This window comes from Bombyx mori, chromosome 12 (assembly GCF_030269925.1).
Source record: "Bombyx mori chromosome 12, ASM3026992v2".
Classification (NCBI taxonomy): Eukaryota; Metazoa; Arthropoda; class Insecta; order Lepidoptera; family Bombycidae; genus Bombyx; species Bombyx mori.
The window spans coordinates 5,062,995-5,084,514 of NC_085118.1; the positions used below are offsets into that span (position 1 = coordinate 5,062,995).

The 21,520-nt window shown below is 36.6% G+C and overlaps 1 protein-coding gene across 5 annotated transcripts in view; it reads right to left on the minus strand.

Moving 5' to 3' along the window:
- Positions 1 to 1,322: 1,322 nt before the first annotated feature.
- The window catches only part of LOC101743084 (uncharacterized), a 128,752-nt gene continuing 108,554 nt past the window's right edge, over positions 1,323 to 21,520 (minus strand). The window contains exons 9-14 of one of the 5 annotated variants that reach the window (XM_012693248.4): positions 19,175 to 19,323; positions 16,004 to 16,144; positions 14,567 to 14,803; positions 13,018 to 13,187; positions 11,297 to 11,452; positions 1,323 to 5,202 (exon numbers count right to left, since the gene is read on the minus strand). In XM_012693248.4, the coding sequence (XP_012548702.1) occupies positions 5,095 to 5,202; positions 11,297 to 11,452; positions 13,018 to 13,187; positions 14,567 to 14,803; positions 16,004 to 16,144; positions 19,175 to 19,323 (961 nt within the window). In that variant the 3' untranslated portion in view covers positions 1,323 to 5,094. Of the gene's footprint in view, positions 5,203 to 5,232; positions 6,428 to 11,296; positions 11,453 to 13,017; positions 13,188 to 14,566; positions 14,804 to 16,003; positions 16,145 to 19,174; positions 19,324 to 21,520 lie in introns of those variants that run through there. The other 4 variants (XM_062671385.1, XM_062671386.1, XM_062671388.1 and 1 more) reach the window with 4 other exon arrangements.

Consider the following 21,520-nt stretch of genomic DNA (forward strand, 5'->3'; position numbering starts at 1 on the left):
AACTGTTCGACTGTGATGTTACGGGGATTGATTTCAGGTGTTTGCGTCAAGTGTACTTAGTGCGAGTTTTTTAAAGTTCATCGATAGCATAAAAGCTTACTCAAATTCGTATGGAGTTGGAACGTTTGGCGCTAGGGGCGTTTTTTTTTTTTTTTCCTACCTAAGCTGATATCCTTGGACTTTTTTTAATGCTCAGATGGGTGGGTGGACGAGCTCACGGCCCAACTGACGTCAAGGGGTCACCGGAGCCCATGGACATCTACAACGTAAATGTCGTCAACCACCTTGAGATATGAGTTCTAAGGACTCAGTATAGTTACAACGGCTGCCTGACCCTTCATACCGAAACGCATTACTGCTTCATGCCAGAAATATGCAGGGTGGTAAATTCTTATGAGACCATAATATGCATAACGATATCCTATGTCCTGTTTCCAGTTTTGCACCTATATAAAGTTGAACATTTCTGTAGACATTAGGTATACTGGCTTCCAGAGGCTCACCGCTCAGTGAGGTGAATTAAAAAAGACAATTGAAAATAATACAGTCGTCGTGGCCTAAAGGATAAGACGTCCGGCGCATTCGTATCGAGCGATGCACTGGTGTTCGAATCTCGCGGGCGGGTACCAATTTTTCTAATGAAATACGTACTTAACAAATGTTCACGATTTACTTCCACGGTGAAGGAATAACATCGTGCAATAAAAATCAAACCCGCAAAATTATAATTTGCGTAATTACTGGTGGTAGGACCTCTTGTGAGTCCGCACGGGTAGGTACCACCGCCCCGCCTATTTCTACCGTGAAGCAGTAATGCGTTTCGGTTTGAAGGGCGGGGCAACCGTTGTACTGTTGAAAGTGAGATATTATTTTCTGATTATATTCCACATAACTTCAATTGTATTTTAAATTATTTTTTCAAATAAGTTTTTGAAGTTATACTTCTTTAGGTGCGTTATGAAAAAATTATGAGAGTGAAATTTTACGATGCGCGCGCACCGTGACACAAAATTAACAGAATGAAGTTGCCCACTAAATCGCTCATTACAGTACGACCGACGTAACTTGGCAAGTCTGAATAGAGCCGCAGGTGAACTTTCCGAACCGTACCGAGAATCACCGAATTTATACGATGTCAAGAAAAGGGATATCCAATATGCGTGTTTGAGGATGTTGTTTAATCGATTTTTTTTCAAATTGATTAAAATTCAAATAAAAAATAGAAATAAATTTAATAAAATTAAGTATAACTTCTTACGCGCGTAGATAAGTACACGCACCCTTTTTTGTTTGGGTTATAGCAGAAAGTAAATAAAACAAAATTCAATAATCATATTTTTATTTGTATTAACTTGAATCATATTATACATTCCTTTAACATTTCATGTCAGTTTTATCGAATACTCAAACAGAATAATACACCGAAGATTCAAACAAATTCACATACAATAGCTTCATGAAAGAAAAAAAAATAAGCGTACATTCAGTTTCCTCATTAACCTGACGATGGACTCATCAAAAATATTTTTCAAATTTTGTGTTGAATATCTACATTAAAGCCTTCGTCAAACAGAACGCGTACTTAGCACGCGTCAGAGCGCTAAACTAACGCCGCGCTATGACGCCGAGATGTGTTGTACTACTACGGTAACATACCGTCAAACAGAGCGCCAGCGCTATAGCTCAGTACGCGTTCTGTTTGACGAAGGCTTTAAGGAGTTAATCGAATTTGCTTTTGTTTTTTTTTTATCTGATACTTTAGTATATCTGTAACGAGACCGGACTTTTTTTACTAGGGACACATTTCGAAGTACACCTGTAGCTTTTACGTCGGTATTAAAACAATATTTCCAATACAGTAAAATGTAATCTATTTGAGCAATTTATTAAAAGTCCAGTTAATTCTCATAATAGAGCATTTCCAGTAATTCTAGCATTGATCACAGCAAATGAGAGATAAATTACATTCGAAGAAATTAAAGTGACATAATTTTTAATATCAATTGTATATATTTAAAATCAATTATTAATCAATTCATTTTTTTCATTACTTGTCGGGAGCAGTAATAAACAGTTTCCCGTAACTACATAGTGAATCTAAAGTATTTCATACTGAAGAAAATTACAATTATTAGCGAAGACGATATTATACTAATTGTTTTGATGATTTATAAATTGCGTATTTACTGCACCACTAATGGCGTGATGTGAAAAAGCCGCGGGTTCTGTAGTTTTTATTCCGCAGGGACCTTTCCAGAGAATTCGATGCAAAACAAGTAATTTTTAATAAAAGCTAAAGAAAAACCTATATACAAACTTTGTTTATTTAATTAGTTCATGATAGGTCAAGAAATCAGCTGATGATCGTTAGACTATCTGCTGGTAGTTTGTGACGCCAATAATTTCCTAAGATGTATAACAAGTTTTATTGCTGAATATTCCAGAAAGAAAAAACAGAACAACTGTTTTCGTGAAGATTTTTCAACTTCGAATTTTTCAGTAAAAAGTGTACTTTTTTTTAGGGCGGGAGGAATTACTCATGGTTCGGAGGCCTTTTCAGATTCACCAGGACAAGTGGGCGAGCATGGGCTCAGCCAGCTCAGCAGCTCAGCCAAATGTGCCCAATTTCCATTATGCTCAACGAACCCACTATATTTAAATTGAAATAGGGAAAGCTGTGCCGATTATGTGTTACGCATCGCTAATATTATATTTAATAATTTTAAACGACTAAATACACGGCAAGAGACACGATTCTATTTATCTAACCTATAATGTATTTTAACACAGTTTTTTTAACTAACGCAATTCCATCACAATATTTTTAGAATATCAGTTGTTTGATTCGTTCAGGTTACTTTAATACGTAATATATTTTAATGATTTTATCTTAACAACTATATCTCTTAGTTTTCGTTTATAATTCATTAAACTTTCTTTGTCCATAAATCTTTAAAGTTTTTAACAAAGAAGCGTCATATGAGAAGTCAAATACGTAATGGCGACGTCTCTATGAATACTATTAAAAAAATTAAAAATATCACGTTTTTACGTGTGTATTCATTAAATATTTTCAAAAGCTAACTGTGTGTTCGTTACATAAATTTGACTAGAATTTATAAATTAGTGCCTACACAATCAAAAACATAGTTGTTTTTATTTTGTTGTTGTAAATAAACATGTATTTTTTAACATTATATAATTATCGTAGATTCTAAAAATATTTTTACAATTCGATTCGATAACCATACAAAAGTTGCTTTGTGAACTTAAGGCCGATTTATATTTGTATCTTTGTGTGTTTATGTTCCTATAATATTTACTCTAGTGCAGTAGACTGTTAGCGTCAAACGAAATTGTTCAATATACGTTTCAATATACGTACCAATTCATTACGGTCTTTTTGGTCGCAGACGAATTTTCGTCCTAATTATAAACTGACTAAAGTCTACTTTTCTATTACGATTTTTTTTTTGTTTTTATACTAATACTTTTTTATGTACAGTGGACTGCAAAAGTGCAGGGTTCGTAGATTAAAAAAATCGTATGGAACTGACAATAAAAGGCATGGAGTTGACGAGTTCAGTAAACGTTTTCATTATTTAGAATGTAACTTAGGTAGTTAGGTAAAATGCAACTAGATTTAGGCCGGGTTACTTACAACCAATCCAGTTCATTTTCGCTAACTTGGATTTTAGTGTTCACAGGAATATAGAACTTAAGGTACCCATACAATTCTGCAGTTGAACGTACGTGGTATTCTAATGATTGAACAATAAATTTACAGCCCATTTTTCCTTAATCATCAGCAAATCTTTTCGATCTCATTCGCGATATTTTTAAAACTCGATTTACGAACAGCAGTGAAGTATATTCATTTTACACTATATACATGAATCATCGTGGAATGCTATATATTTTATGATTTTATAATATTATTATATTACAAAATAATACATAATACGAGTCAAGATTAGAAACGAGATAAAATTACATGGCAAAATTACATACAGGCCACACAAAATATTTCTTACAGGTTTAACCTTTCACTCTTCTAGAATTCCAGAGCTAAATGCCCGAAATTGAAATTCTACTTATAATCGATACATTTTATCTCCATACAGTATCAGTAATCGATTATCTACTAAAAGTAAGGGTGAAGTCGCTATGACTACTTTTTGTTTCCTCTATTTTAGTTTATTGTTGATAATAATTGAATATGCAATTTCGAAAAGGACACATTTCTGAAAATGTAAAATGTGCAGGAAATGAAAAAAAAAAATGATTATTTTCTAAAGCAGTGTAAAATTTAAAATATTAACTTTTGAGATATATTTCAGTGTTAATTAGCAATCAAAAATTACTGGAATTATTATAAAATGGGTGTAGGTAACCCTCAAAACTACATGAATATGAAAAAACGTATTTGAGAAAATATGCGACATGTGCCCTTTTCGAAATTGCATATTCAATTGAAGACATGAGTGGATGAAGGGGCTATGATACAATTTTTTAATTTTGAGAAAACGGACAACTTCTCTTACTTGTACTTTTTCTTCGTACACAACTCCATCACATGTATTTTCTAAAAATAACCTTTAAACCCGGGGTTTTAAGGTCTAATATAGTTTATAGGCACATAACACCTTCATACAATGTAAAAACTCAAAAATCTTAAAAATGGTACTTAACCCCTTCATCCACTCATGTCTTCAATTGTAAAACTTATTACGAATTCTATAAGATTTGCAAATAGAGATCAATTCCACAAGATTTTATATCGCAGTAAGTAACTACTCTTAATAATTTAATTATTTTGTTGTTCTTATTTTATACATAGTTTTTTTTTAGGAACTGTCAGTGTAGTTCTCATATATATTTATTTTATTATTATACTTTAAAATTTCAACACTGTTTTGATACGTATTTGCATTCGCTAAGGTGAATTTTAGTAATAACTGCCCCGATTAACTTAGAACTGACTATTTAGAATATATAGATAATGTTTGCTAGTTTTTATAAAGATTTTCAGCAAAATGTGTGAGTTTTCCATTCCAAGAAGTTTTCCTATTTGCAATAAAAAGTCAGCCAATATTACGGGTTAGGTGGCCGCAAAACTGTAATGCAGATAGATCCGCGGAGGATTCTCAGCAAATCGATTACTTCCGGCGTTTTCATTGATGTAACGTTTTCATCGTTAACCTGAAATTTAAAAAAAAATATATATTTTTTAAACCATCGTAGTGAACAATGAAAATCAGGTACGTTACAGATGTTAGATTTTGTTCCAAAATAAGGCAAGACATTAGGTACGACCGTTTGTAATACTGTATAATATATACATAATAATATGTTGCTAGTTTTATTTTTGATTTTTGCTGTTATTGTGAGTACTTAGTTGTTGATTATAATTATGGAATCACAGTCTGGCGGCTCTAAAATGAATTCACCACGCAAAAAGCGTCAAATGGTAAGTTAATTTATTAATTCATTTGTACTTGAACCACTACCATAATTTTGATTTTTAAAGTTCCGTACCAAAAAAGATTCTTTTTTATAAATAATTAAATTAAAATTCGAACTTTGTAATAATTTATTTAAATAAAAATGTTTTTTACTCCTGAAACTTTGTTTAAATTTTTGGAGTTTACTCCTTTAGAATCGATTTACATATATAGGCCCGGGGTATGAAAATTATGGGGACCAAAATCGTACTAGCATGTCACACGAAATGCGTTATGCGCCTGCGCCGGCAGTCCGCCACAAAGCCTCGTACTGATCGCGCGTTTCTCTCATTATTGTATTTTCATATATTTGTTAGTCGTTTGTTTTGTGTCTCGTTAATTTGTTAATAATCTGTAGTGTATCGTGTTGTCGTAATATAGAACTATTTCTCGTATTGTTTCGTTTAATTTTTTATATCCAGTAAACTCCAGTCGTGCGTCGGAGCGGACACACACACTTTTTTTTTATCTCGTCTGGTTGGCCTTACTTTAGTAACTGTAACTGAGACTTCGATTTAATCTTTCATGAAACGGATATATTCATGGTCCGCTACCAATGCGCTGCGTGCCGTAACCACAATCAATGCTGTATAAAAAAAATGGCAGTCATAAGGAATGTCGATAGAAGTGATAACTTATAACTTTAGAATTTTAGTATTAAAATTTGAAATTTGATAATTTTCGTATTTATAATATTACGGTTTTACATAACAATAAAACCGATATTATGTGCCGAGAGGGAAAACATACAGCATTGTATTATGAAGAAGCAGTGTGTACTTAGCTTAGATTCCTTGTCTATGTCCAACCATAGACCGTCAATTTAGTCCCATCTTTAGCCGCTAGGTGCTGCCAGCAAGTATAAAGGGAGCGCAGCCATCTTTGATCTTCATAGTCTTCACCAGGAAGAACTTCCTGCAATGCTGTATGTTTTCCCTCTCGGCACATAATATCGGTTTTATTGTTATGTAAAACCGTAATATTGATGTGCCTTTGGAAAACATACAGCATTGTATTATGAAGACGTGTTTGTTATCTGCTGGTGAAATTATTAAGCACAACGCTATGATGAAATAGGTAAAGCCATAATAAAATTATGAAGCGCAATGATAATGTTCATAATTTATATAATTATTAAACCGAAAAAACAGTTGTTAACTTCCACGTTAATTCAATAATTAAAAAATATTTATAAGTTTATAAACATTTTATCTTGTATATACAAGAAAATGTATGAATTGTATAAATGATGTATATACATAATGTAGAAGTAAATGTGTTGAAAAAAAGAATCGTGAGGATCTTTACGAAGCTCTATTATTCGGCAATAATTATTGTAAACGTTTGGATGATTTGCAATTGCCTCTAGAAAGTATTTCGTCCATTGGTTCATTATCAATCCATCTCAGAGGCTACTGCTGATCTACCACTTCTTAGAGATGCGTTGATGCCATTACCTCGTAAGGTTGAACGAAGACCAGTTTCCAATTACAGTACGGGATGCCGCTTTTGTGACAACACACATAGTTAGAAAAAAGTCCTTACGAATCTTACCGGGCATGTCTTTAGTTTCATGTTTAGAAAGCACTTATGCAGATTATTGACGAAAATGGATTTCAATTTTAGACCCAAAGACTGGTATCAGAAAGATGTTTTTCTCTGTTATCAAAGAAACTGTCTTTAGAAATGTTGAGCAAAGTAAGGTCATTAACTCTGCGTCCCGTAGCCAGCAACATGGTTGTTGGTGTCCTTCAAGCTACATTGAGGCGTGATGTGGTGGCTGGGTTTGAAGAAAACCAGTTTAGAACTATTCTCGGATCTCATGTGAATGGGACTACACTTAGTAAAATTGTAATAAGTAGTTGAATTTTGTTTAGCTATTCCGATGGCTTTTTTAAAATAGCAATTTTTATTAGAGAGCTTGAGAATGTTTGCTGTCCTACATGTATTTCGCCCACAGAAAGTTGACAGCGCTGCTTTATGATGCAGAAGGATTGTTTTATAGGCAAAATTTTCTTTTTGGAAAAGAAGAAAGAATTTGGCAACATCTGCAGACTTAGGATCAATTTTAAAACTGTAGCACCATATGCACCATCTTCTAGTTGCTGGTAAGTATGCTGACAAAGTGGATTGACACCAGCTAATTTTCAACAAATCTTCTCCTGTTTAGACCAGTCATTATTTGTACAACCTCCCCCCCCGCCCCTTTCTAAGCTTTCAGGGTTAATGTTTAACCTGTGGAGGAGGCAGGTTTTGGATTTCGTGCGAGTTATCTAGCGTTCGGGATCTGAGGGCTTGGAAACCCAAATGCTTTCGCTCAGTCTGGGAACACTACCAGGTAGGTTCCCTAGACACTGTTGAAGTGAGTCAGTACTTTGGGGAGAAGGTTGAGAGGAGGAATTCTCCATGCTAGTTGCATCCTCTACGGTCTGCTGAAGGTATCCAATCTTGGTCGGCGAATGGGTTTATATCCGGATGACCCCACTTTCGAAAAACTTTTGTGGTCACTTGTGGTAAAAAGTGCCATTTCGCAGGTTGATTTCCTCGTGATAGCCTGTCGGCTATGATGTTGTATCTCCCCGAGAGATAAGCTGACAGTTATCTTGAACTTATCGCTTAGGTTTAAAAATCGAAAGGTCAACGTTAGTGAAATACTTTCAGATTCATTTTGATTGTCACTACCATTGCAAATAGCTCTTTTGTGGGTGAGCCGTTTCTGTTGTTGAGCTGACCATAGACAGGACGTTAATATTTTGTTTAATTGTAACCCCTAACCATGTCCGAAGCTTCCGTTGCCAGGAAATGGTTGGTTTTGGGTCTCGGCAATGTTTGACATGTGGCTCCGCGTCAGCACTGCATTTGTAACCCCTACACATGTCCGAAGCTTCCGTTGCCAGGAAATGGTTGGTTTTGTGTATCGGCAATGTCTAACATGTGGCTTCGCGTCAGCACTGCATTTAATTGTTAACACATGCAGGATGGCCTGTTTTTTACCCCTTTTCTTGAAACTTCGCAAGAAAATTTGCAAGTTAGCATAGATTGATGTAATTCCGTCAGAGTTTGAGCTAGGATGTTGTTGAGTGGCCACTTCGTTTCTCGCAATTTTCCATCGAATCCCTAGACATGTCATCTCTTAAACCAGTGTACTAATTGATTTTATGTAAGGCTGACTTGGCAGCCCAAATAATCCAAGAGCTTTACAGCTTATGTGGCCTGAAGACTCAACTTGGACTTCTTTTGATGGACCTGGTGGGATTTGCGTAGGTGGGATAACACTCAACATCCCTTTGCATGCAATGTTTCCGCGACCGAGCATGCTATGCAAGCAAAAAAGGTGTATTTGTCTTCATGGACCAAGAAAAAGTCGCGTAGGTAGGTTAACATTTGATTTCCCTATGTACGCAAGGTCTCCGCGACCGAGCATGCTATGGGAACAAAAACGTTTATTTGTCTTGGTGAAACAAGATTAAGTCGTGTAGGTAAGCTAGCACTCGACTTTGCACGCAATATCTCCGCGACCGAGCGACCGAGTGACCGAGCACCCTATATAATGGAAATTGACATGCCAGCCCAGGTAATCCAAAACCTTCACAGCTTCTGCAGCCTGAAGTTTCAACTTGGATTTGTTTTGGTCGACCAAAAGGAAGTCGTCTAGGTAGACTAGCACTCGAGTTCCTTTTGCACGCAAGGTCTCTGCGACCCAGCATGTTATGGAAGCAAAAAAGGTTAATCCAAAAGCTTCACAGCTTCTGCAGCCTGAAGTTTCAACTTGGATTTGTCTTGGTCGATGTTATAGGAGCAAAAAGGTGTGGCTCTGAAGCCAGACCGAAGGGTAGGCATGTCATTTCATACTAACTCATAAGAAGGTACAGATTCGTTCCTGGAGGTACTGATACTGGTACCTTGGTACTGATCCTCAAGAAGTATCGACGAAATTTTGCGACTGATACTAGAAAAATATTCCTGAGAAATGTTCAATTCTATCATCCAGTCCCCTGGGTGGAGAAAGTTTGGTACCTAGGTGTCCGAAAACAGTTAGGTGTTTTATCTTTACGACCTTGTTCAACTCTCGAAGATCCAAAATTGGACGCATTGATCCGTCGCTTTTCTTCCGCAGAAAAAAGGTAGTTTTTACGGTATTTGGTAACCATACATTGTTTACAAATTATTACAATTTTGGTGGCACTCAGTGCCTCCCGTCGGTGTCTTCAATTGCCCCCCTCTGGATTGTGCCAGATGTTACAGACTATGATTGTTTATAATGGTTGGCTTACCTTTTGTACGAGATCATGACAAATAGGATTGTAGCCCTCCGAGGGACTGAATAGATTTCAATTTACTATTATCAAACAAAAATTCCTCAATGAGTGGTGCGTTGGCAACAGGATACTTTGTTAGAGACCACGGAAATTAAACTTTGACGTGTTATTTCTATACATACGGCCCTTTTTTCCGTATACAATTTAAAACGCTTTTTACGGGTAACTTGTACGACGGAGACGATTTGTCAAAGTTTTCAGTAATTATGTTACAAAGATTATTAGTTTAAATCTGTTGTGTTTTTGTCAAAATTTCCGTATTGACGAGATCAATTTGTTTACAACATTTTTCGTTACATTCAATTGTTACACACAGTTGATGCATTATTAGATTTACAACGTCACTGACCTGGTGGGATAACGAGCCGATTCGAAGATCGACCGTTACCTTTGAATCCCGTCGTTTCTTACGCAGAGACTCCTTTTGTTCTTTTTTCGCTTGACGAGCTGTTCGAACGCGAGGCGTCTCCATCGCGTCTCGCCTGGACATCTTCCCTCTCGGAAATTATGGAGCTTGACTCAACATCACCTCCAACAGATGACGCGTGATTCATGGCGTCCGATGATAGGATTGGTAAATAATACTCGTAATGATTGCAAAATAACACTCATAGAAACACAAAATAAATATTTTTTGCAATTAATAAGAAGTCGAATAAATATTTGTGGACTTGCGACTTCACAGTACGAAAGTACACAACGCTATGAAGATCAAAGATGGCTGCGCTCCCTTTATACTTGCTGGCAGCACCTAGCGGCTAAAGATGGGACTAAATTGACGGTCTATGGTTGGACATAGACAAGGAATCTAAGCTAAGTACACACTGCTTCTTCATAATACAATGCTGTATGTTTTCCAAAGGCACATCAATTATCAACATTAATTCGGTTTTCACATCTTTTAACAGTTGAGCAATAAGAATATGCATGTTTGCGTGGTATATTTATTATTCAAATATATTACGAGCCGTCTAAGATCATGACAAAATATAAATACAATTTAATTGAAATAACAATTAATATACAATAATTTTTTACTAAATCCATTCAATTTTACTTATAAAGATATACACTGCACTAATGCTGTTTCCGACCTATGCTGATAGCCTTGAGAGGCTATATCAACTTCACCCTAGCGTGTAGGTGAGCTCGCGGGGCTCAAACCGGAAGTGTTGCTAGCACTAGTTGTAGGGCCAGCCCTAGCAAGAGCAGTGCTTCGCAGAATCTACCACCGGATCGGAAACGCGACCCACTGAGTAGATCCGGCGAGAAACTCAGTGGGCTGTGTTTATAGGTTAATTTACTCGTCGAGCCCTCCGTCGCAAGGGACGGGTTCGGCGAGAACGGTGACCGGTGGTACCTAAGGTACCTAAAAGGACCGTTAATGGATCGGGAGGATCCGTAATGACGTGTATCCCTATCAAAAAGTACTCAACGCGGCTAAAATTTTCACTTCATAAATAATATTCGTACCTGTAATATAACGTCTCCACGCTGAAGGCGGCCGTCCCTGGCGGCCACGCTGTCGTTGTAAACAGCGGAGATGTAGCTCTGTCCGGATTCAGGATGGCTCTGCACGCTGAAGCCGAGTCTACTGTTCCAGCCTCGGTTTAGTTCAACAGTCACTATCTGAAATATTTTTATAGTAATCGTTTGTATTACAGTTCGTTTTTAATTATTTTCGTATTTATTGTAGATTTGTTAGAGGAGAATTTTGACAATTTTGAGGATTCTGCCCGGCTGCCGTGAAGAGGTTGTCGGAGACCATAAAAAGTTTGAATTAATGTATTTAATATATGTAGAGGCGTTCACGCTATAGTACCTCCTGATTTCACCAACTGTTTAATATGAATTGAGGCATAAATATTTTATGTAATAGCTGACCCGGCAGACTTCGTAGTGCCTCAATCGATAAATAAGACCTAAACTTTTGTGTAAAATAAACATAAAATAAAATAATTAGGAATCCTTCCGACGGGGGACACATCAGAGGAAAAACAAAATTGTTATTTTTATTTAATTCCGATTATTTTCATATTTATCTACCTTTTAAACCTTTTCTAGACTTCCACAAATAATTCAAGACCATAATTAGCCAAATCGGTTCAGCCGTTCTCGAGTTTTAGTGAGACTAACGAACAGCAATTTATTTTTATTTTTTATATACAGGGTGGCCCATAAGTCCTTTGAAAAGTAAAATTTGAATAAAACGAACAGGGCGCGCGTGAGCGGTGCAGGGGAAGCGGGGGGAGTAACTTCGGTTTCTGGGAATTTAGTCGCGATGGAGCGTTTTACCGGAGCGGACCGTGCGTTTTGTGTGCGCGAGTTTTATAAAAACGACAATTCGGCAACCGTTGCGCGCCGTAAATTTCGAGAACACAAAGGTTTACACAACTTTGACGACACTCCAACTCTTCAAACGATTAAGAACTGGGTTGCTAAGTTCGAGGAGACCGGTTCGACGTTAGATAAACCGCGGTTGGGTCGCCCAAGGACGTCACGTACGGAACAAAACATAGACACAGTGACACAGTCTATTCGCGAAAATCCGACACAGTCAACTCGTAAGCGCGCCAGAGCATTAAACGTAGAGTTTTTCATACCAGAATTGCAAAACTTTTCAGGCTTTAATGCCAGGACGTGGTTTCAACAGGATGGGGCCACTTCTCACACCTCTAACACTGCTATGCCCGTTATCCGTCAACTTTTTCCTGGCAAAGTTATCTCTAAGAGAGGAGACATTTCCTGGCCTCCACGTAGTCCAGATCTGACCCCGATGGATTTTTTTTTGTGGGGCTACCTTAAGGCTAAAGTATACGACACAAACCCGCGGTCAATTGAGGCCCTAAAAGAAAACATCCGCAGAGAAATGACAAGCATTTCAGCAGTGACCTGCCGCGCAGTCATCGACAATTTTAGACGTCGTTTGCAAGAGTGCCGTGATCGCAACGGATTACATTTAGGAGATGTTATTTTCAAAAAATAATTCCCGTTTTTTAAGCTTTTTATGTAAATAAAAATTTAATTCATAATGTAATTAGTTTTATTTTAATAATTTTTTTTTCATATCAAAGGACTTATGGGCCACCCTGTATATATATAGATAGATAGATTAAAGATAAAATAACGAAAATGATTTTATGTTACACTTACGATTATTTGCAACAACGAACGTGTTGTGTTTATGTACTTACCGTGGGTTCTGTGTTTGTGACGTCATTTGTGGTCTCGGGTTTTACGTTTTCTTTCTGGGCGGCATCGATTACAATCGGAGGTTTGCGTTGATTTTGAATTGATTCTGTCTTCACTTTCCTCTCGTTATCAGGCGAGAGCGCCACGCCTTTCCATTTATGTAGTCCTTTTCCTGAAATTTCAGGATAAACAATGACAAATTTATCCAAAAATTTTAATACAGGCCGAGCGTGAATATTTCGGTGTGATTTAAGTTGTCCATGGACCCCGGTAACTGCTCAATTGTAGACTTGACTCTCCGTCAATACTTTACTCATAGCTTTTAACAATAATCTATTTTTATTCCTAATTTCCGACCCTTACTTTTGGGTTATAGGTTATGGCTATTTATTTATTAACTTAGAAACGTTACCTAATTAAGTTATTGCATTATCTTAATATTTCTGGTTCTTGCTTGACTGGAAGAATACAGAATTTGGTCAAAACAGTATTTTGTGGCCACCGTTATCAATTTTGTAAGAACTCAAAATCTACTCGTGACTATCATCCGAGTGTCTTCACAGAGTCCTTGAATATTTCGGTTACATTGCAAGGAAGGATGGTAACAACCTCGAGAGGCTCATCGTGACCGGTAAAGTAGATGGGGAAAAGGCCTCGGTAGCGCAGCCCAATACGTTGGTCCGACCAGATCCGCATCCCTCTTGATTCCACATTTCACAACGCCCTCCACACCGTCAGAGACAAGAATAGACGGAGAAAGATCATGCGTGAGAAAGTGATACAGAAGAGTGGTCACGACCCTCAGCAGTGAGGAATACGACGCAAAGAGAATGAGATCGCAAGTAGCCCGAGATTTAATCCTCACGAATGAATTTATGCGAGCAAAGAACGTCTCGCCTACGTTTTTTCTTGGGCTAATTTGCTCAGTCCTACAAAAAGTATCAGTTTTACTGGAAATAATTGTTGCCTGTATACTTCGTGGCATATTTCCCATTAATGCACAATATACTTAGGTTAGATTTTTGTTACAAATTCGTTCTTTAGTGTTTAGTGTCGTGTGTCTAGTATCCCGTGAATGTTTACGGTCTTATAGTACTTTATGATTGTTGCATATACATATTAATTATTTAGCTTTTGCGGTGTGAGGGAGTGGTGTGAATGTTGCCGTAACAAAAACTAAGCGCATCTGATAAGCGAAATACAATCCTCCTGCATCTTCATAGTGCGTAAACCTCGTGAACTAAGATTCTTTCCTGTGCAATGATGACAATATACACAAATATACATACATATATACGTGAGAAGGAACAAGTTGCAAGACTAAACCCCGAACTTTGAATTTGTTGTAGTTTGGTAGAGAAAATAGCGTCAGTATCAGTATCAATGAATGAATGACAGATAGTCAAGAAGTGTCAAATCACAGGACCTTCGAATTTTGGAATAGGTTTATTTCTCGAAATATTTATTATCACCATATTTTGATTATTGTTTTTATCGCCAAATTTATCGCCAATAATAGTAATACATCATTTCTAATAAATGAAAGCTCACCATCATCGTTAAGACCTTCGCTAGTTACGGTGTCTGCGCCGTGTAACACAGCGCTCTGGTAGGCGGGATTGGTGTGTTGGAATCGCGCTTCTTCCGAGATGACGGGCATCGAAACCGGCTCGAGTGATTCCGCTGGGAACTCCGCGTACCTTTGCTTGCTCATGTTCTCCTGGTACAAATTGGGTGCGTCCAATGTATCGTTGTCCAAGTTGTTCAATTCGTAGCCATGTGGGGGAACTGAAATATTTTGGATAAGTAAGTCAATAAATGCGTCTAATTCCATAATATAAACTTTGCATTCAGGAATAAATTTAAAAAAAAAAGTTTACCATTAGTTATAGATACGACTGCATACATGAAATTGCAAAAATAATTAAAATCGGCGATAGAAATTTCATTATTAATAAATAAAGGATATAGTGAAAATCATTCTTAAGATTTATTTAAGCTATATAAAATATGACGTGCAAACAAATCTGATAATGTGCGAAATGATATCCTTCGCTCATCGTCTATCGGTATTAGAATAGCAAAGGATTGATCTGATTTAAACGTTACAAAAACGTGAAGTAGGATTACAGAACATGGAAAACCATCGAAATAAATACATGAAGAACAAGAGCAGTTTGTTTCAGAATCGCTAGAATTTGCGGGTAGTCTCGAAAAGTGACTTGTGATTGATGAACGCAAGCATTGGTGCACAGTTGCATACAAGACATAGAACCGTGTCGCAGAGTAAACCCAAGACGGTTGTAAAGCGAAAGATGTGTTCGTGTGTGTGTGTGCCTCGAATCCGACAGGTCAAATAACTGTTTGGGATTGTGAAGCGATGCTGTCGATAATGCTGGGGCTACATTAGCGGGAGAAGATTCGTGTCGCGTTGGCGCGCTAAAACATCGTGTACGGGCATACGCAATGTTTTTGTCTACATTACGGCGGGCTAAGATTTGTGTCGCGTTGACGCGATATATAGAGCCGCATAGATATTCGGATGGGATAAATAGTACGACATCAAAGAATTCTTTTTCTTTTTATTCTTTAAAAAGAAAAATTTTTCTTCTTCATTTCTTCTACTGTATTAATCCAACTGAGCCTATTTTTAATTCTTACCCCCGCATCATGTACCAAATGTTTCTTTTTGTGGTCGCTAGGTTACTAGGATTCCATACAATTCATTGAATTTCAACACTTTTTTGTTACTCGACTTTATGATGTACAAGAAAATAAGCACGTTCGTACCGCATCAAGGTCTGGATGACACTGAAGTGACGTAGGTGTAGCCACCCAAGCGAATATTGTCGCGACAAATCCCTTTGATACGTGCCAGTTTACCGACAGTGCCCCGATAGTACATCGTCTTCGCAATAACACGAATATTCACCGTAGCCCGCTAATGTAGTCCCAGCATAAGAGTGCAGGCGGCCCGCAGAGTCTCACCTGTCAGGCTCAACTTTTGCTTTCTACAAGTGTGCGGAGCGGCGGCGACCGGACCTGTGTTTGGTCGCCCCGAATCCTGTATCGTGCTTACTGCGCATTTCGTATTCTGTGTCTCTATCTTTAGGTTGGCACTCGGCGCATCTGCGTGGAACACTACATCGCTTAGTGTGTGCGTGTTTAATGCGCAGTCTGTCGGTACATACGCTAGAACTTGCTAAACCTACATCACTTAGATTTTAAACGTATGTGATAATGTCGATTTGTAATCATCGTTTGTTTTTTTTTTGGTAGCGCAAATCTGACTTGAACGAATGTTAGGCGGTAACTTAAAACCAGTACGGCAATGAGAACGCCGTCTCCTCAGCTTTTTGTTCAGCAATTGAATGATATAACGTAATAATTATTTCAACTAATTGCTGAAAAAAGGTACCCTTCATTTTTTTTTTTACTCCTACCTATGCTAATAGCCTTGAGAGGCTATTTCAGCTTCACCCTAACGTTAGTAGGTGAGCTCGCGGGGCTCAACCGGAGAGTTGCTAACACTGACCCTAGCAAGAGCAGTGCTTCGCAGAATCTACCACCGGATCGGAAACGCGACCCACTGAGAAGATCCGGCGAGAAACTCAGTGGGCTGTGTCTATGGGTTAGTTCGCTCGTCGAGCCCTTCGTCGCAAGCGACGGGTTCGACGAGGACGGTGACCGGTGCTTGTGGTGCCTAAAAGCACCGTTAATGGATCAGGAGGATCCGTAATGACGTGCTTTGGGCGACGTCGACGGTTTACCATTCCGTCTACTGGGTCGGGTATGTAATTTCCAGCGGCTACGATGAGAGGGTTCTCATGTCGTGCCGCCTGTACCCTTCAAGGAACGAATGTATTATTTGCGACAGAGATAAGCAATGCGTTATTGATTTTTAATAGGGCAGACCTAATATGGTCTATCTTTGAAATCATTAGATATTATAATGGAAATAATAATAATAACGGAGGACAAGTCGACCGCAGTCATCTGTCACTAAACTAAGATTCCTTGTACTGTTGAACCCAGACTCTGATACACCCTCAAACAGTAACATATATAGATATTTAACGCAGACAAAGAGCAAACAAACCTATTCATCACACGAATATTTACCCGATATAGGACGCTTGGTCCGCGTTTCAGGGAACTAATTACTGTACCAGCATTGAGACAATCAATGCCGTCCGCAATTGAAAATTAGAGTTTTGAGGCCAGTTTTGATTTCCACTGGAAATACACGAAATACACGCCCTACCCTTCAAAGGCTTCGTCATAGATTCACAATAAGCCACGAGTACCCAAGTAAAAAGTCGACAGACAGAAAAAAGTCCTTGTTTGGATGATGGGTAATATTAGATAGGTGGTCCACTCCTAAGTGGAGTCTCATATACCCATATTTTCGTTCGTAAATTTCGTTAGTAAATAAATAAATAAACTATTAAGTGTTATTAATGTTTTGTTGTTTTGGGTTTTAATGAAAAATATCGATAGTACATCGTTCATTTGGTTCAGTTTTCGAACGTATTTGTGCAGAAAATTGTCTATTCGTTTCGACTGAGCGATGGACATAAATACGCGGCATAAACGCGATATATGCATTATTAAAATGGATCAGCTAATGAGCTCTCTCTACGATACAATCGATTATTTGAATTCTTTTTGTTGTTCTCATTTCAGGCTAAATAACGGTGAATTGTAGAATCTGTTTTTGTATTGTTCTCGTGAATAATTATCTGATTATGTTCATCAAAATTATTTGTCACTAGTGGCCCGCTCCGGCTCCGCTTGGGTCTTTAACAAACATTTCAACAATATTTGCCGTTATTTTATTTTTTTAAATAAAAGAACACTTATTGCGGCACGACTATAATAGTTAGACATATGCTTTTTATAAATAATAATGTGTTCTACAAAGTCGTACTACATTATTTTATTCTATCATCAATAGTTTTCGCAGGGCACGCGATGTAAAGAATATTTTAGGTATTTTTTTTTCATTATTGGAGTTTTAGTAAGGATCCCTAATTTTTAAAAAAAAGATTATTGCTTATGTCACTTGGGAATAGTGTAGCTTCCAAACAGTGAAAGAATTTTCAAATCGGTTCAGTAGTTTCGGAGCCTATTCAATACAAACAAACAAACAAATCTTTCCTCTTTATAATATTAAGTATAGATTAAGAAATCCTATAACATCAATGCTTCCCTAATAATTATATAAAAACATATTATTGTTGGATCAAACAATTTTGCGGTATTAAATCACATCTATTTCATTGTGAATGTTAGCCTTAAGAAAGAAAGGGACGACAAAAAAAATTACGTAACTAAAAAAATATGTCTTTGTCAATTATTATTTTACTAGCGGTCCCCCATTAGCCGAAATTCGACTATAATTAATTGAAATTATAAGTTTGAAAATTATTAAGATTCTATTAACAAAGACTTCTATACTTCTTATTACTTCTATAATCACAGTTTTCGCAAAGACTAAACTATATACAAATAATATTAAAGGCAGATATTAATATATTCTCAATTTGACCACAGCCTTTAAACAATAAGAAAAGTTTGATAATAAACACAGAGTATATAGGTACATATTATGATAATGTGTTGTATCAAATACATGGTGTGTATATAATGTTTTTTTTATTGATATAATGTATTTTTTAGTATATTTAAAAAAAATTGCATTCTTCACTCCTTTTCTATATTCTCTATTAGCGACCCGCCCGCCCTCGCTGCGCTTCGGAAACATTACATTTTGTGGGGGGTGACGCCGCGGGGCGAAGCTAGTCTAAAAAAGTTGCATAATTCCTCCTTATATCATTAGCTACCTATCAGCGAAAGACTCGTCAAAATCGGTTGTTCCAGAATTAGCCGGAACAAACAGACCGAAGACAGACAAAAAATGTTATTTTGGTGTATGTATCGTATAGATAGATATTCATATTATTATGCATGTAGTAAAAAGCGATTGTTTCAATATTACAAACAGACACTCCAATTTTATTTATATGTATAGATAAGTGTGGGAAATATCATACTTCTTCGAAGGCGCAATTTTCGTTTTGCTTCACGTATTAATAATATATAGATTAAATTAAACTCCTGTACATATAAATAATACGATTTCTGTGTAATTTTTACCTGCGGTTATAGGTTGTTCATAATGGTTGTTGTCCTTGGTTAGTTTTCTGAATTTCCTTGGAGACAGGCACGGCGACCGCGAGCCGTCCGCGGTATCGGGAGTCAGACGACGCGCGGCAAGGTCGCACAGCATTGTTACCGCTTCAGGCCTGAGGAAAGTTCAATGCATTTTATGTTTTAATATTAGGGGTTAAGGTATGAAATTGCTGATTTGTATTGAAAAATTGAAATTCGTTTTTTTTTTCATTTAAAATATTTATTTAATCAATATATCTATCATTATTATCTGTACATTGATGCCATCTAATAGGAAGACCATTTATGCCTTTACGATAGAATTCTGGTGATCTAGATTCTACAAACTGTAAAGAATCCACTTTTCATCACATGTCACAATTCGATTCAATATTTCCTTCATTTCTGTACCTATCGATTCAACAAGGCAACATAAGTTTCAACACGCGTTTCTTTCTGCAGATCAGTCAAATCATGATTTCATATTTTTTTATTTTATTGATTTGACGCAAATGAGTCAAAATTGTTGGTAAGGTAACGTTAAGCCATGCCGCTAATTCCTGGGCAGTTTGGCTCAGATCGACTTAAACCTAAGTCCTAAGGTTCCTAAGTGACGTAAGTAACCTAAGGTTCTATGTCAATTGGAAGTATTACAATAGAACGGCAATTTCATACTTTCACCCTTATTATAAATAAGGCTTAGTTTCCTTTCAAAGTTAAATCGAAAACCATTTATCGTTTTATTCAGAGCATCTGGCATCATATTCTGTTCGATTAGATTAGAAGAATACGCAAATACGTCATGAAATTACGTCGTATTAATTTGCCAATTCTTACAGTAACTTGACAATTCGAAGCCTAATATTCTCCAAAAAAGTGGAAGCGTGTCACTCTGCTCATAAAATTATAATGTGTTTTGATGAGATATGTCATTCCCGACTCGTGGGCGAAGGAATTGAGGAAAAGGCAAATATTAGGTTTATATTTAGTTTTTGGTTTAGAAGATTGGTGTTTTCCTTAATTTTAGATAGCACAGATTAAAGTTTTGTACAGATTTTTGTTCCTTTTTTTAAAACGTGGTCTGAACTGTCTATGTACTACAAACTAGCTAGGGTGCTGTGTTTGAGTAATGCTATTCGGTAAAATACTTCGTATTCTTTATATATTCGAAATTTCGAGTTTGAAAATACAAAAAAATTCGTAATTGACATGATAATTTAAATTTATTCAAACATATTATCTTTAGGAAAGACATTAACAAAAATTTCACAAATTCCCCCAAGCAGATAAACGTTTTATGATTAATTTTGGGAAATTAAATTAATTTTAAGACAGATTCGTACAGCCAATACACTTTATATCCCCTTTTGATAAAAACAGAATCAAAAGATTGGTAAATTAATTAAAATTTAATAACGCTACCGTGAGTTTCCGTGTAAATTCTAAAGGTAATGTAATAATTAGGTAGAAGCTACACAACTTGGCTGGCAACATAATTCAGAACTTAATGTACACGTCGCTATATTTCCAACAACAAAGTTTCAACTCTATGCTAATTGGTGTTTCTAGTTGTTTGTCTAATGTAGAAAAGGTGTATGTGGCATGTTATGTACGACAAAACTTTTAACATTCGCTGTTTGTTATTTACTTTCAGAATAAGCTGCTTTCGACTGCCTTAGACGGCAATTACTGTAATTTTTGATATATCTACTTGCGAAAACCAAAGAAAAAAAAGAAGTATAGTTGAAGTATTTGCGGTTTAATTAATATTTTATAAAATTACGTGTCTATATTTATGATAGCGGCTCCGCTCGGGTCATTAACAAAAATTTCAAAGATATTTGACGTTTTATTTTTAAAAATAAAAGAACCCTTATTGCGGCATAACTATAATAATTAGACATATGCTGTCCCAACAGATTTTAACAACACAAATAATGATGTGTTCTACAAAGTCGTAGTACATTATTTTATTCTATCATTAATAGTTTTCGCAGGGCACGCGATGTAAAGAATATTTTAGGTGATTTTTTTACACCTTGGGTTACATTAATGGAGTTTTAGTAAGGAACCTAATTTTTTTCAATAAAGATTATAGCTTATGTCACTCGGGAATAGTGTAGCTTCCAAACATTGAAATATTTTTTCAAATAGGTTCAATAGTTTCGGAGCCTATTCAATACCAACAAACAAACAAATCTTTCCACTTTATAACATTAGTATAGATTTTGTAGAGATGATACTTGGTCTTGCTGGTGGGAAGGATATATTAAGAGCTCACATGAGCATCGTCCTCCAGGGTCTTGCCTAATTTTGTCACGATGCACGCAT